At 41.2% G+C, this 17,839-nt stretch overlaps 1 protein-coding gene across 4 annotated transcripts in view; it reads right to left on the reverse strand.

Annotated features, from left to right (window-relative positions):
* LOC117384024 (neural cell adhesion molecule 2-like) overlaps nt 1-14,363 on the reverse strand; it is a 509,480-nt gene extending 495,117 nt beyond the window's left edge. For all 4 annotated transcript variants that reach the window (XM_033981298.2, XM_033981291.2, XM_055228525.1 and 1 more), the window contains exon 1: nt 14,192-14,363. In XM_033981298.2, the coding sequence (XP_033837189.1) occupies nt 14,192-14,249 (58 nt within the window). In that variant the 5' untranslated portion in view covers nt 14,250-14,363. The remainder of the gene's footprint in view (nt 1-14,191) is intronic.
* Between the last annotated feature and the right edge of the window lie 3,476 nt (nt 14,364-17,839).

Consider the following 17,839-nt stretch of genomic DNA (forward strand, 5'->3'; position numbering starts at 1 on the left):
ACATTATAACATAGATCAGAAAAGTGGCGTGACTATGGGCCGCTTAAGTATGGACTCGAGTACTTCAAGGAAAGCGAGCGGCTATCTTGGCAATGCAGGCTCCGGAGCGTCGACGTGAGTGGGAGGACCAAGTGAGCACATGAAAAGGCGAATTGGACCGAAACAAAAATAAGTCGTATTAAGAAATTCCGTTTGAAGATCTCGTGGAAAGGGAGAGGCCATCAAAAGTGCACAAAGCGTCTGGTCTCGGCGGTGGTTATCGAGCTAGCGCCGTATATCTCAAGTGTCGCCATTGGTCGCCATCCGTCTCTCTCATCTAACGCCGGAGTCTCTCATCTATCTGTCATCAAGAAACAGGGATACCGGCCAGCGGGCGAGAAATCCGAGAGGTCTGATGATCCCTTTTTTTCAAGACACTTCCTCGAACAAGCCAATCCCGCAAGGGCACCGGACAGCCTGAAGTCATCCCAGAGCAGGATCAAATCTGGGAATGGTATCGAAGGGTGGGGTTAAGGAGGGATGTGTCAAGAACCCGGAATGTTTTATGTGTGATGGATGACTAAAGCAGGTCTAAAATTGGAATAAACCAGAAACAGACATGACACCATTACTATTTTCGTTTTGCGATATTGAGAATTTTACAAATGTTCTTAATTTTTGATACTGTGGTCAAATCTGCGCCGTTTCCTTTCATTCAAAATTACAAAACGCTATGCACCTCGTAAGTTAAGAGCTTAAAGAAATCCAACTTTGATTGAAAAATAAATTATAAAGGACGTAAACTGTCACCTACATTGCATATATTTTGACATATTTAAAATCAAAATCATACATAACCACAATCATTTTGACTTCCCTGTCCAGGACCAAACCAGAAGTAGGACTTAACTAAGACACACAGATGAATGCTGTTGTTGTATCCATGGGCAAGACACTTACCCAACCTTGCCCTTCAGTGTCTGCGTACACTGGTGAATGATGGAAAAGCGCTGTATAAGTTAATTGAAGCCACTAATGTTAAAAAAGGCGCAATACTTGGCTTTTACTGCCTTAAAAATGTGAAAAACTGATTTTTTAAACAGTCTGCAGTGGTCCAAAGTTAATCCGCACTTATCTCATGCGTTTCTAACAGTCCTAATTAGGCTCCGTGATGAGTTTATGAGCACAATTCAATTCTATTTTTCGTTATATAAGGCACATACATACAGACAGATGTTGCATATACGCATGTACTCAGGGTTTTACATACTACATACAGTGTAGTGTATATTGCACACATATTTCTGTTTACATCTGTACGCCACAACTCTCAGAGACCAAAGTGTGCTAGCAAGCCAACGTCCACTTCCTGATCAGACAATTAAATGCTTTAAAGTTAGATGCAAACAGCACACAGCAGACTTATTTTGACCTCAAGAGTTGCTTAAACAATATATCTGTACTGGGGCAACATGGAAATCAACATCACAAAAATGTTAAAGGACCCATTTTACGCTATTTTCTGATGTATGTTATAATGTTTTCTCATCACAAACAGACCTCGAGTTGTGTTTTGTTTCATTCACAAGTTTATGACACAAACCCTGCATATTTAGGCTGGGTTCTCACAATCAAAAAACACTCTGTTCCACCTTGTGATGTCATGTGGCAATACAGGAAGTGCTCCACTGTCTTTTCAAACTTCATACACCTTCACTAGAATCTATCTATCTATCAATCTTGACTAAACAAAAGGTAAAAAGCAGCTGTTAACTTGACATCATGACATCACAAAGTGGAACAGAGCATTTTGAGCTTCGAATTACCCTTTATTATGTCTGTCTGCATCTCCAAACGTGGGTGAATGAAACAAAACACAACTTGAGGTATGTTTTTGACGAGATAACAACACTATAACATGGCTTAAACCTCACAAAAAAGTCGATTTCGTGTAATATAGGACCTTTAAATTCAAATTTGTTCTTGCGCGTTTCGTATTATTTACGTCTGGGTAACGCCGTGATATTAGACGGAACCTCTCGCCTGTTTACTGGACAGTGACTGATTGGGGAGGCGTGATTGGCAGCTGGGCCGGACTCGGAAGGCGGTACACCGTCACCCCTCTGACGACTCCATCCATCACTATTTGACTTAATTATGCGAGAGACATGACAAGGCGACGGGCCAATGCCTGATAGGAAGCACGCCTGAGTGGGTGCCGTACAGTAGACTTTTCAGTTTCACATAACTTAATACAGCCAGTCCATAAAAGAGTGTCTTACGTCGGATAGCAGCCAATCGTACACAATGCTTAGCTTGCAAACTAGCGCGCACTTCACTTCTCTTAATTTCTCTTCATAATTTGACAGAGCTAGCGCTGTCTGAGTCAGTCAATATTTTCATCAAGAATTCAGCTGATAATAGTCTTGAGATAATCAGAACGCCATTGTGTCTTCATGACGCTCCCAGAAAATTGACGCGCCGCAATCTAGTGTTCTTTCTTGCCAACGATCAAAATAAGGACTTGATTATGAAGCTGAATAAGAATATTGGTTTTACTTAGCAAGTTCATTCTGGGATTGATATGAAAAATCTAGCACTTAATTCGAATGCGAGGGGTTTTGTTGTCAAGGTGGGAAGTACAGGAAAATTAAGAAGAAAGAAGTCGCAATTGTCGGAAAGTGGTTTAAGTATTAATCTCTAGGTAGCAATTTCGTTAACAAATCCCGCTCGGGTACTCGCGGTTGCTATGTGCTGTGTTGCTAAGTATGTGCCTAGCAACAGCTGTACTATATGCACTGGTAGTAACGTGTAAAGATACTTGAACCTTAACCATAGATTGTATAAAGAGGCAAGTATCATAGCAACCAAAGAGCCAATCAGAGAGAGGCTGTTGAAAGTAACGCCCCTTCCCACCGCTGGTTTAGCAGGGAGCGGACGCTTAGCAACGCTGTCAATCAAACCTGTTGCTAACGTTAGCGGGAGCAACCTCAGGGAAAGAAGGCGCCTCATTTGTCTGTTATTAAGGTTCATATCTTGATTTACGGACAAAATTGTGAAATAAAACCACCAGGATCACGTAGAGCGGGTTAATACGAACATTTTAAGACCAGAACAACAAGTCTAACACCAGAGTCGATGGAGTCGGAAGCGTGCCGATGATCACTTCCTATTTGGAGCGCGGCAGCTAGCAGGTTAGCTATGTCCATTTACATATACAGTCTATGACCTAAACTGAGATATTAACAGCTTTTTTTTTTTAAATTGTATTATATTTGGCATATTCAAAACATACAGCAATATTGATTTTTGGCAATATCCTCTAGGCCTGGCACAATAACAAATTTAGAAGTTTTTTTTAAAATTTATTTCGAGCACATGTATCAGATACACTTAAAGTACATTTCACAAATTAGTCTTTATATAAGCTCAAAAGGGAGTGGGAAGAAGAAAATCCCACACGCCTTCATTTAAGACATAAATTCAATACTTAAGCTTCCCATTCCGTTGAAAAAGAAGAAAAAAAAGAGCATATAGTTTGATATATCGCTGAAGTAAACATAGACAATAAACGATAATATTGAAATGAATTTATGCCACTGACGTAATAACCCAAGAGCAGATTTAAACCACAAAAACTATTGTAAATCTACGATATTGTAAAAAATCATGAGCTGCGATAAAACAGTTTGAACACTTGAATGAAACACTTTATCGACTTAATGTTCGCGCAAACTAAGTACTATAGTAATTATCATGGCAATGTATATCCCCCTCCCCTACTAGCAGTAAAGGTAGTAGAGTAGTACTAGCATCCAAGTTGAACACAAGTAGTAAAAGTTAAACATAGTAACTTAAATTTAGTATTGTACAAAAATGCTACAAAAAATCGTTTTCACTGCAATTGGACGAGCGGAGACGAGATATGGGGAGAGATTTGGGGATTGTGAGGACTAGCCAGGAAGCTTAAGATGCTCCCGCTAGCACACAGCCAATGTTTGCACAAGACGGTAAAAGTGTGTATTCCACCAGATTTACAGACGCTTCTCTTCATGTAATTGGCTCTGGCGTTCCCACAGAACTGTCCAAGCACTCCACAAATCTTACTCATCTACAATTTCGTGTCTCTTCCGCCTGTTAACAACACAACAATTTGGAGTTTCCGAAAAGACATTATATTGCAGTTTCAATGGGCTGTACTTCAACTGCGAGGAAACCAGGCCTCTTTTCTACGTACTTATATTGCTGCTACTACAAATACTGCTTTTTTTCTGCTACTCCAACAACTATTATTGCATTTTCTGCTACTACTACTGCATAGACTATATACAAATGGGCATAGCTAATATGGTTCCATTGGCGCCAATTCACTTTCTATTGAAAAAACATCGCCCCTCTCTCTGTAACTACTGCAGTTAAGCTCATCATTTTGGTCTTAAATTGTTCGTAATAACCCGCTCTACATGATCCCGGTGTTTTTATGTCGTCTTTTTGCCTGTAAATCAAAATATGAACATTAATAACAGACAAATCAGGCGCGTCGAGATTTCCTGAGGTTGCTCCCACTAGCGTTAGCATCAGATTTGATTGACGGCATTGCCAAGAGTCCGCTCCCTGCAAAACCAGCGATGTGGACAGAAAGAGGCGTCACCTTCAACAACCTCACTCCGGATTGGCTCTTTGGTTGCTATGATACTCGTGGTCGGAATTTCAAATATGGAACTCAGCTCAAAATTTGTACAACTGCTAGCCTAATACTACTATGGCTTCAAAAATAAGATTTGTACAAAAAGCAAGTCCTAAAATGGCACTCTCTAGTTAGTTTCTATCACCACCAACACTCCCCGGGACGTCTCTTCACACCGATGAAAAAAAGTGTAAATTGCGGCTTGAAATAGATTTAAGACGAGAATAATTTTAAAACTAGACCTCACTAATAAAGAGGACTGTACTATTATCCAAAATAGAACAAACTGTGTGGTTCTATTCAGAAACTGTACAGAAAAGTATATTACTAAAATATAGTAGTAAAGTATTTTTAAAGTTTTTTTCCTGATACTAGCCTACACCTGCACTTTTAGTTCCTGGGAGTTTAAAGGGAAACTAACAACTTTTTTTGCGCAACTGAACTCTGTATATGATGATTTAATAGTACAGTGCATGGTTTCTAGCGATTTTTGGTAATTTTACTGCAAACTAGGTAAATATTTAACTTTCTGGTCAGTTTTGCCACAGTTTTTGCCACTGGAGGCTGTGTGCAAGTGCTACATGACATCACACAAGACTTCCCTGAATACAACGAGGCATTTCTAATTACAAAACAGCTAGCTAAAGGAGCAGAGAGAACAAAATAGTAAATTTATTGCAGACATTTTAAGATTTTTAAAGTGAACAATGCTAAAGTAGCGTAGCGTAGTGTAGTAATTGATATGAAATACATTTTTGGACTTTTTTTTTCATTTTAAACATTGTGAATTTTAGATTAAATCCACCTGTCTTACTCCTCCGGTGATGTTGTTTCATCCACTAGCCTGCAGCTCATTACCTACCTAGCCAACACCGCTACAATTAGCATTAGCTTCCCTCTCAATCACGGTGATGGAGCGCAGACACACTGGGCTGCTGCCTCCGAGCTAGATTTAACTCTTGCCAGGTCGACACAAGCCTGAGCGAAGTAGCGAAATATTGTTCCTTGGCCGTCAATAGCGTAGCCTCCACTTCATTATGGTGGAAGAGCCAGTCAACATTAGCGCATTCAGCTGTCCGTTAATCTGTCACGCGCCACCCCTCCCTGTCATCCCGTGGGCATCCATCTTGCCTGGTGTACCCGCATACCTGCAGAGGAGTACTTTTAACTGTCAGCAACGCGGGGCCGGCGCCAAGAGGAAGCGGTCTTTAATGATGACTCATATGGAGCGTTCATTATTTCTCCAACCGCGTCTGTTGTGTGGCCTTTTTACGGATTTCACTGGCAATTTCCCGTCCGTCGTAGCCATATGTCCCATACCGTTGGGTGTTTGCTAACTGCTGTAGAAACTTTGACTCATTAGCAACGGGCGAACGCATTGGAAGAAGATACGCAATTACCATACACACTACAAAGCAAATAACAGACTCTTGATTTCAAATATTCTCTTTCCAGTCATGGTTCATGGGTAGTTGCTCTATATTCTATCTAACTTTAGGTGTCGATTGCCTGTTGCACTATCGCCTCACACCAAGGAGGTCCTCGGTTCAATTCCTGGATCAGGTAGGGCCTGATGTTTGCATGTTCTTTCTATGTCTAGGGAGCCTCCTTTAGGTGCTCCAGTGTCTCCCATTACCTTAAAACATGGACAAAATGCAAATCTTCCAGCACCTAATCACAAAACATGTATTTACAAAGGTACATTGCTGTTTTTTAGCCAAAGACAAGCATAAAGTGTGAGTTGGGGAATTGAACCGATGACTTTTCACATCAAAGTAAGTGGACTAACAGCTACCACTAATGTTTACTACTTCTACCACCGCAGAAACCATAGTAAAGTACTGTACTTAAGTAGAATTTTGACATATCTGTACTTTACTTAAGTACATGTTACAGTGGATACTTTTTACTTTTATTTCCCTACATTTGAGAGCAGTATCTGTACTTTCTGCTCCACTACATTTTTGAACTGGACTGAAAAGAAAAAGTATTTTTCATATGATTTGAGGAGTGATTTTAACCATGTTCGTGTTAACATCCTGACTAAAGTTTTCGAGTTCAAGCTTCGGCTTTGAGCAAATTAAAATAAACACACAAAATTCATAACAAAAATTAGACACTGATTCATATTGTTACTGTTTTAAATCAATATCACTACATTTAACACTTTAAGAGTAAAAAGCATTTCACATTTCAAGTGTTGTTAATTTGTTAAAGTACATTTTTAAACTACTTAAATGCGTTTACTTAAGTAGATCATTTCACGTGATGCTTTTACTTTTCACCTCTTCATCTGGACTTTTACTGTATTGTTCTGTACTTTCATCCATCTCTGGCTTTCTGTAACGCTTAGCTATCACATAACATGCAACTGGTGACATAAGGGAGCTGATTCAATACAAGAAAAAGGATGTTGTGAGCAGAAAAGATGTACATTTCTATGCGTGTGCAATTAAGCCATACTGCATACAACATAATAATAGCAGCTAGGTTCAAGGTGGTGGTTCTTAATCATGAGGAAGTAGGTCGTGTCAAATGCATAGGCAAAACTTTCAAATTAATTCCTATACGCGACACAATTTACAGCAGTTTGTATGGATCTACGCTGCAAATGAGCAATCGCTTGTCCATCCATCTGCCTCTTCTCCGGGGGTCCAGTCATTCCGTTGTCACCTTGGCAGGCCGGGCTTCTCCTATTAGACCGCTAGTTAGTCTGGCCTTTAGACTGGCACGACAAGCATGGGCACGTGCCAGAGGAAGCGGGTGTCATTTCAGGCCAACGCCAAACCGCCCGGTACTAAAACTGCGGACCGCCTCGCCGTGCATCAGCCGCCCCGTCCAATCGCATCACTCCCGACCTGATTTGATTCCACCTCGTACAGGATTCAATTACGTTTTATTAATTTTGGCACAGTTTGGACTCCGTAGAGTTTTGATTCGATCTCGGGCAATGCAATTTAACTAGACGCTATCGCAATCACTCCCGATGAAATATTCCAACGTTTTAAAAGCTTCTCATTTCGGTCAATCAAACTTCGGCCTTTTATGGGACGGTTTTAGAAATGTGAAAAACAGAACTAGTTTATTTTAAATGGTTTGCAGTGGTCTCAAGTTTTTCCACACTTATCTTATACATTCTGAACATCCTGGTTATTCACTGCTATGATATTGTAAATAATTTTTATTTGATTTAAAAGGTCCTATATTGCGCAAAATTGATTCTTCTGAGCTTTAAGCCATGTTAGAGCATTGTTACCTCATAAAAGTTGTGTTTTGTTTCATTCGCACATGTCCAAGTAACGCTTTATTATTGGTCTACATCTCCAAAGCTCAAAATGATCTGTTCTACCTTGTGATGTCATCAAGTGGTAGTTTAAGTTAGGAGCATTTCCAGCTTAGGAGCGTTTCCCTTACATCACAAGGTGGAACAGAGTATTTTCATTTGAGAGAAGAACGCAGCCTAAATATGCAGCATTTGGATGCAGTTTTTTTTTTTTTTTAATGATGTAACAACATTCTAACATGACTTAAAGCTCAGAACAATCCATTTAGCAAAATTCCACAACTGTTTGAGGAAAAACATTATAACATAGATCAGAATATAGCTTAATATTGGCTCAAGAATCTCCTTTTCATGGCCGCCCAGTTCAAATACAGAAAAAACTAAATAATAACAATAAAAAAGTACATAAGTCTATTTAAAACATGTCCTTCTAAAAACAAATATAACAACTAGCATGCTAACAGGCTCTCAGGGGACAATAAAATGCTATAGTTAAACGCAGCTGACTCATTTCGACCTCCAGAGCAGCTTATGCAATACATCTGTACCGAGGCAGGGCCAATTTTGTAGAAATACATGGGAATAAATCGGGTACAGGGCCTTAAAGAGCCAACTCAGAGGGGGCATGCTGCTGTCTACATCTCTTTAGCTGTGTGAATCCCAGAAGAACATTAGTCACTCCCATGATAATAATGGATAAGCTGAGTGAAAATAGACTAGGGGTTGGCAAAGGGTATTATTGAACACGCTGCTATTTCGACGCCAAGGCTGCATATGCCAAATGCCTACACTCCATTTTGGTACGACGAGACGGAAACACGGCCAAAAGTGTCTTAGCAAAACAAAGCAGTGTCAGATAAGTGTGAAACTATTAGTTCCGCAAGTTGGGTAATCTCTGTGAAGATATGGATACTTATTCTAGTTCTTTCTGTTCTTTTTCAAACATCCTCTGCTTTCACACCAACTTGCTTCATGTTCGCACTTCCAGGCCGTCTACATCTTCTCTGTACTCCAAAATATGACAATTGAAATGGGCGATTTTAACGAAAACTACTAATATCTCTACGCTACAGAGAAACACTACAATGAATGATACTATTGGAACTTTATGCCGATGATTAAGATTAAAGTAAAGCAAGATAATCCCAGCACTCTTTTTTAAATAGGCCGTATCATTAAAAGGCCTGAGCTGCCACGAAATAATGGAATGAACCAATAATTAACCAAGAGTGAGTTATTTAACACTTTACAGCTCAAATCCTTTTGTATTCCAACCAAAGTAACACAAATCTCCACACTATTGCAAAAAAAAACTGAGCCACAAAATAAACTGAGTGTTCATATATCGAATGATGAGTCGATACAGTAATTAATGCGACAGGACTAAATATCTGTGTTTTTGGAAAATCTTGGAGACAACATTTGGACGATTTTACAGCAAACAACCAGAAATGTGCTAAAAGAGCCAGTGAACGACTTGGATGAAGCCATTAGTATATTAGAAGTATTAAACAAAAAGTGATTAAGCTTTAAAATGAAATGCCAGTGTGTGGACATATCACTTTAGTCCCTTTTTGAAAGATTACACTGCAAGTTAGTTTTACATTTATCTGCCAACTTTGCATAGTTCACAAACAACAAATGGAATATTTTGTGGTTTATATATTGTACAGACAAAATATGTTTTCTCCTTTAGAGATGGAGTGAGGAGCGCAGTCACCCGGCAGGAGCTCGGACTAGAGCCGCTGCCAGGAGCTAGCTGAGGTGGCTCGGGTATCGTGCGTCCTGGACATCTCCTTGGTGAGTTGTTCTGGACCAGGAGGAGGTCTTGGGAAGGACTAAGGACACGTTGGAGGGACAAAATCTCTCGGCTGGCCTGGGAACATCTTGGGGTCTCACTGGAAAAGCTGGAGGAAGTGTCCAGGGTGAGGGAAGTCTGACAGTCTCCGCGACCTGACCCCAGAAGTGGAAGAAAATGGATGGAGATTGGACCCCTCTAGCTGACCCGAAGGACATCAAATCCTTGCCTCCCATAATTTCGCTTTCTGAAAATACGTTTTATACTCTAACCCAAGATGGAACTTTTCAAACGCACGTTATTACTGCCTTTTGCACATTTCCGGTGCATTTGAAAGAATATAGGCCTAAAAATAACCTTGTTTAGGTATTACTTTATTCTATGACAACACAGATGCGCCGCAGTGGTATTGCTAGGCGTCTCCAGGTGTCTCAGACTATAACAGCCATTCCCGTCTTATACAAATCTAATGTCGAGGTCTGAACTTGGCAGATTGGGAGCTAAAGGGCACGCTGGAGAAATCAAAAGCTCGCAGGCAAATAAATAGCATATCCATAACAGTGAGATTGCCCTTTGTACAATTCGGAGGGCCTGCTGACTCCGGTCGTTCCTTAAATTGATTTCTCGTATGCGGCGGCCTCGGGGGAGCTATTGCATTTTCATATACACATTGGTGCTGCATGTGTGCGAGTATAGCCCCCCCTCCCGTTCTATTAATCAAATAACGCAATCAATTTCACCTCGCCGGACCGAAACACAGGCCACCGCTTTGTGTGAACAGCCGTGCGTGTCGTTAATAAGAGTGTGTGACCACTGTTGCGTGGTGTGATTGCTGGATTAAGACCTTGGAGGACTTTCAAGGAACATAATAAAGATCCAGACTGTAAAAGTGCCACGTATTTGATGGGGGAATGGAAAGGTCTAATTAACTGGGATGAAAACTATTTGGTTGCCGGCGTACAGGTGTTGTTGCTTTGCCTGGAATGTTCCACAGTATGGCATTAAACGTAAACGTGTCCATGGAGATGTGTACTGTAAATGACGCTCCCGGGCTAAACTCGATCAGATTTGATTAGTGATTTTCAAGGTATTTATTGCGAAAAACAATGCAAATTTAATCAAGACAAGCAGGTGGTGGACCCTCTGTCGAAAAAGTTACGTAGTGCACCTTTATTGCTTTCTTTGGGCCTGTCCAAGTCTAGATAAATGAAGAGCGTAGAAATGGAAAGACACCTGAAACGGCTTATATTACACAAAATGAACTCCTTTGAGGTTTAATCCATGTTATTATATCCTTAGGAACATACATTATTAGTTTGTCTACATCTCCAAAGCTCAAAACGCCCTGTTCCACCTTGTGATGTCATGAAGTGGTAGTTTAAGTTAACGGCTAACTTTTACCTTTTGTTCAGTACAGATTTGCAATCCCAGGGTTGAACTTATCCAAATAATTCTAGGTAAGGTGTATGGAGTAGTGTGTATGGAGTTTAAAAACACAGTGGAGCACTTCCTGTATTGCCACATGACATCACAAGGTGGAACGGAGTGTTTTCTGTTTGAGAGAAGAACTCAGCTTTAGTTAAATCGATGTAGAACTAGACAAGGGCAGGAGAAAGTATTTCCTTAGCAGTAAAAGTCATCAGTTTTTGGTTAATTGTTCAATCAAAAGCTACAAAACCAAGTTAAAATCTGTAAGTGTAACATATTTCTATCAAAACAAGCATTTCCCTGTTCATTTGGACCACAGAAACTAGTATTTAAACCTCTTATACAACTGTTTACTACCATTTCTTCCTTCAACAACTTTATTGATCCATCAGATGATAAAATAAGCAGATCTGGCAACGCTCTGATTGTCTCGCTAACACTTGCTAATATGAAAAACTGCTACTCCACCTGTCCGTAACCAAATAATACACCTTACTTCCAGCAACTCACGACTGATTGAAAACACCTCAGCCAATCACAATCGTCCAACCTTCTTTCTATGCAAAGTTCCCTCCAAAGCACAGAGAGCGTAAATGAAGGATGCTAGCATAGCGCTCCGGCACACGCTTATGCCTCAACTCCGGGTGCTCTGCGATACACTTTGGCACAGTGGCATAAATCTTTGAAACCCTAAGTCGGTGACATTTTCCCCTCGAGATGCACTGAAATATCTTAATTACGCCACTTAACATCGCAACGCAGAGTCCCGGGCGAGCCAGTGCAAGCATATAACTCATTGTACTAAGAAAAAAATAAGCATAAGCCTCCGTAGCGTGGGGTGACCGGGGACTTGGAAAGTAAATGTTGTTCTTTAAAAGCCAGCGGGGTGAAAAATGTAGACTTAACGTTGCCAGATACGCTCGTCTATCACCAGTTGCTTCATATTAAACGATACTCTAACAGGGGTATTTGCATGGCTATCAAAAATGCACGGTTGGAATGGGGATGGTTTGGGTGGCGTGATGTAATACCCCCGCAACCCAGAAGAGGTAGAACAAATGAGTATCCGTGTTTAGGCTTACGACCCCGGCTTGCAAAGTGAGGGTTTTTCATGCATTATTAAATTGGAGCTCGCTACAGCTGTTCACGAAAAATAAGTTTCAGCACTAGGCGAAATGGACAGCTCCTGGTTAACAGTGAAACGTGACTTTGAAACTGTCTCTTACGGTTGTTATTCTTGTCTGAAATTGTCAAAGTTGCGAAAAGAATAAGGATTTAGGCGATGGGTTTAGTTTTGAACGGGAGATATTGAGTTACTGAATGAAAATCGCTCAAGAGTTGGAACGTAATACAGTAAAACAAGCGATTCGAGAGCTTAAATTGCAAAAATGTGAGACAAAACATAGCTATGTGTAAGAGTTTGCGGCGTGTTAAATCTTTAGTGAATGAAAACACATGGTTGGTTTTAAAGGCGGGGATAGATCGAAGGTGAAGTTGTAAAACGGGCGATGCAAGGAGTGAGTAAACATGATTAAAACTTGCATGAGACTTGACTGAATTCACTCGTGAGCTTTCCAGGATTACAAATAGTGTTAAAACCATACTTTGGAGCGTTCTCTATGGAGTTACAAATGGTTATTTTAGTCAATTGTTTAGCGAAAAACTAACATACTGTATCTTTAATGAACATCTGTCATTGATGTCCCAATTCTGTTGATATTGAGATGTATTGAAGCTAAAGCTACGCAACAATCTCATCTGTCCAAACCCTTCCAAATCCTGGAGTTGTCTAATGAAACTTAAACAGCCGGATTACAATAAATTCCATTCATAAACCAGGATAGGCATCATCGAGTTCAGCGACACTAACCCGCATTAAAGCATCAAGTCTCCAGCGACATCTGCTATCTCCATCTCTCTTCAAACCGCATTTGGCTGTTCACACCAGCCCCTGTCATACATTATACATTCGTGGTGACAGTGAGAGTCCCCCATTAAGATTCACCGACATTTTTAACACCTCTCTCTCTCTCTCTCTCTCTCTCTCTCTCTCTCTCTCTCTCTCTCTCAGTGTCTGCCTCTCCAACTGGGCTGCTGCCTGGAATAGTCAAGTTCTTAACGCGCCACCGGATCGGGTCTCTGCGCCTCTGTACTGACTTCCGTATAACGAGCAGCTTTCCCGTGGCTATGTCTTAACTCTTGGCGCCACTTTGCAGCGCTCTACCCCCACCTGCCGTTGTACCAGCAAGTGTCTGTGGTCAGTGCTCAAACTCCTTCAAGTCTACATCAAAAAATAACTCATAATGACCGTGGATAACGTCTTCGCAAAAACGTCGGATCCAAACAAAACCGTGCGTAAAAGCAAAAATATTGAAGTGCTACATAGCAGAGCGGTTCGAGAGCAGCTGTCTCTTTCAAACCTACGTTGATTACAATGTCCACAATGCCACGCACCGGTCAGGCATCCACGTCAGGTGCATTAATTAACGTGCCCAGTGTCCTTCCGTGCGCTCTCGCCAAAAACGCGTTCAAATGTCAAACTTTACGCGATGCAGCCGGTTTCAAACAACACGTACAGCACTCAGAAGGCTCGTCAGTGAAAAGATTTGGACATCTTTAGAAACGTGTCAACATAAAAGACACAAGACAGACTGCGCTGGAGGGGTTTGTCAAGCAGTTGAAGCAAGTGGATCTGGGGATAAACGTGGATGAAGTGTAGCCAGAACGGACATAATCCCCCGCTTTTCAGAAGAAGAAAGCATTGTAGCCCCTCGCAAGACGTGCCCCAACTACAAAACAACATCCAGTTTAAACAATCCGCCCCTCTCTGGCTCTCCCAAACACACACACACACACACCACTGAGAGAGACGTACAGACGCACACACTGGCGCTACTGTCCTCCACCGCTACAGACTGACCCAACGACAGCCCGGATCCGCTACAACAACTTGTCCACAAAGTCAAACCAAAGCCGAGGTGTTCAATGGCACTCTCCCGCGCCCCTGGACTCGTACCTTGGCCGCTGCAGACGAGCACTCCGAGGAGCTGGAGGAGTTGGAGGACCGTTTTCATGGCCGGAGATGGTACAAGTGGTAATGGTAACGGTTTTACGCAGCTGTAAAAACGCCAAGGCTCCCGCGCATCCGTCGTCTCGGGCTCCGCTGGCGACTGGACTGATGAGCTGCCTGCACTTGAGCTCGTGTGTGTCTGTGCGCTGCCTCTCTTCTCCTCGTTCCCCCCTTCCGATACGCGCGCGCACGTCTCCACAGCGCTCCCTGCATGCGCGTTCACGGTGCTATGCGCTGAGCTGCTGTGTTGGAGAGACTGGAGAGGACCCCTCCTTCTCCTCCTTCTCCTCCTTCTCCTCTTCTCCTACCCAGCGTCTGAAGTCAAGAGCAAAACACACGAAATATAACTAAAGGAGTCAACGATTCCTGGGTTATTTCAGGTGGATGTTCTGTAGGATGTGTTTATTTAAAAAAAGGATTGGACAATGTAACTCTGGACTTGCATTAAGATGGATGACATTTTAGTTCTGGAAGTAAAAAAAAAAAGAAAAGAAATCAAACTGTATATACTTTTTATTATATTTATACTTGTATTTGTCAAAAAAAAAAAAAAAAAAAAAAAAAAAAAAAAAAAAGGAATTGTTTCATGATTATTGCTACAACTTTATGGTTATTCACGATGGCACAATAACAACATGGCCTAATATACACGACCTGTCAAAAGTTTGGATATACCCTCTCAATGTTTTTTTTATTTAAATTTTTTTACAACTTTCTACATGTTATATATACAGAAGACACCAAATGCTAAGAGACTGTAGACCATTGTCCATCAGTCTCCTCCGTGCCGTGTCTCCTGTCCAGTACAGAATGTGTTCAGACAAATTTACATAAACGTTGGATCGCAGTGTGACTCTGAAGTGCTGTACGTTTGCAATTTGTTTTCTCCCCGACAAAACCCACAATGTCGATGAAACGTTCTGCACCGACAAAGGCGCCTACGAAGGTTTGAACTTTGAACTTTGAGAGAGGTTAAACGGGAGAGAAATGTGACAAAATGTTAACGCCTGTGTGAGAAAAGTGTATAAAGTGTGTGGTGAGGGGTTTTACAGCCAAAAACATATAGAATAATTGTAAAAAGTAAAGCTGATACTTTGTGGATTTTGCCTATTGTGGGTTACTTTTAGAACGTAACCCCCAAGATAAACGAGAGACCACTGTATATGGAATTATGTAATATAAAAAAAAGGCAAACAACTCTACTTATTTTTAAAGATACATTTTATATTCCAATCCTCAAAGTGCCACTCTTTGCTTTGTCAAAACAGTCACTTTTTTCTTTACAACACAAGCTTTTGGTTGACTGACGTTTATTTTATCTTTACCTTATTTTACTTATTGTGTTGTAATTTTGTGTAACCGCTGTCTGTAAAGCACAAAGTGATGTTTATCTGTGAAAAGCGCTATATAATACACGTTTACTCATGCTATAACTTACATGTAGCTCAGTTGATTGAGTGTTTATCCTTGTCGGTTTGATTCCAGCTCCCATAGACAAACACTATTGTCGTGTCAATGGGCAAGACACTTAACCCCCCTTGTCCCCAGTGTCTGTGTACACCGTGTTGGTGTATAAATGTGTGTGTGTGAACCTTGAAGGTGGAAAAGCGCTATATAAAAATTTACTTACATACTTAAAACCGCACACCCGAATTATTTGAAACCAGACTCGCCTCAAATCTTCCGCCCGCTCTGAATCAACAACCGCGATGGAGTAAGCCATAACTGACATCGCTCTGGTTAATAAAACTCAACAAGCGCGTTTCTTTCACGATGACAAACTGCATTTACAGAGAAGAGTCCATAACTGTCTGCAAAGTGTCACCTCCCTGTTCTATTACCGCTGTAGCAACGTGTCTAATTGTGTGTGCTTCATTTTATTTGTCTACTCCTGTGTCTGTTCGTATTTGTTTTTAATGCTCGGATGATGCTCGGGCGCCAGTGGATATTGTTATTGTTTTATCACCCAGGTTTAATTGGACATCTCCCTGGCACTGGCACCGCTTTATTCTGGTGACTGGACTGGAAAAACGCCTATTAAAATGACACAAATAGAAGCGGGCATGGTGGGAACACATTAGCAGCTGTTAGGGCTCTCCGATACCGCAACCAAAAATAAAGTCGTGCAAAAAATGAACATTTGGGGTAATGTTTTGGGCGCATAAAGTGGCCCCTGTCAGCGAAGAGCGTCAGTGTCAGGAGGGGCCCTCATGGCTCCAATTCCCCGCCATTGCTGTGACAGAGTGATGCAATAAAACTGTGTGACGGATAAGCAGATACCAACCTGCCCATAACGGCCTTCGGGCGGTGAGCCGGCGCCTCCGAGGGTTCAGTGAGAGAAAGTCGTCAAAACATATCAAGAAACATCTTATCAATAGACAAAAATAGTGTGGAGAAATGTTCCATGTTTTATTTGACTAGACCGAGGTTTACTTTGTTTTCATACTTCACCGTTTCAACTGCTCGCTAGTGCTCGTCCTCAGAGTGGCCACGTGATGTTGCTGTGATGTGTTCATAAGGACTGAGCACATTATAGACCACATGTGTCAAACTTATGGCCCGTGGGCAAAATGTGGCCCGTCACATCATTTTATGTGGCCTGCAACAACGTAAATTAAAATGAATGACTGTCTTATCAGGAGATACACAGTTACACAGCCATATTTTACATCTATGGAAATGTGCATGTAACATTTGTAGTTTGAGGAAGTAATAAATTCAGAAACTGTTAATTAATAAGTTGCAAGTAGTTGTATTCATTTTACATTGCATCTAGCCCTTTGAGGGAAACCATTTTGCTGATGTAGCCCTCAGGGAAAATGTGTTTGACACCCGTTACAGATCATTATAGCTCGCCTAGACTTTTTTTCTTTTTTAGCCATAAAAATCATGTTAAAGGAAGTATCATCATGTACTTTCGCCTTTTTTCCACACAACTACCTCTATTTTACATATCCATCCTTTTTTTTCATTTGATGCAGCAAATAACTGACTGGGAGAATCCCGGCGGCACCTGCGCTCTGATTGGTCATCTTCGAGGGACAATGTAAGCACATGGCCGTAATGAAACATGTAACATATTTAAAGAGCCCCGTGCCTCTGCCTTGAGACGCCGTTTGAATTTACGGAGTTACGGTAATGGAAAGTCTGCAACCGCGAGTCTATCAGCGATGATAGCATCTGACGCTATAGAGTTAAACAGGTTTTGGTGCTATTTTTCTACTGGTGGAGGCAGGAAGACACCGCCGACTTTTTCAAATCAAATCAAATCAAACTTTATTTATATAGCACTTTTTCATACAAAAAAAAGTAACACAAAGTGCTTTACAGGACGGTATCCCAGGTGTGTGAGAGTAGAAAGCCCCCCTCGTCCTGAAAACAAACTAAACCTTGGTCTGAAAAACTGATCTTTAAAAATATATTAACAGAATACCAGATAAACCTCATTATGTGAATCTATCTCGGATCTATTCAATCACAGATACTTCTTGCTGCTAAACCAATATGTCTAAAACATGCTTTCTTACCGTGAGGAATATCGCCTCTCCAAGGATCTGACCTGTAAGCTGTGGCCCGTGTCTGGTCCACACCTGG

This window comes from Periophthalmus magnuspinnatus, chromosome 2 (assembly GCF_009829125.3).
Source record: "Periophthalmus magnuspinnatus isolate fPerMag1 chromosome 2, fPerMag1.2.pri, whole genome shotgun sequence".
Lineage (NCBI taxonomy): Eukaryota > Metazoa > Chordata > Actinopteri > Gobiiformes > Gobiidae > Periophthalmus > Periophthalmus magnuspinnatus.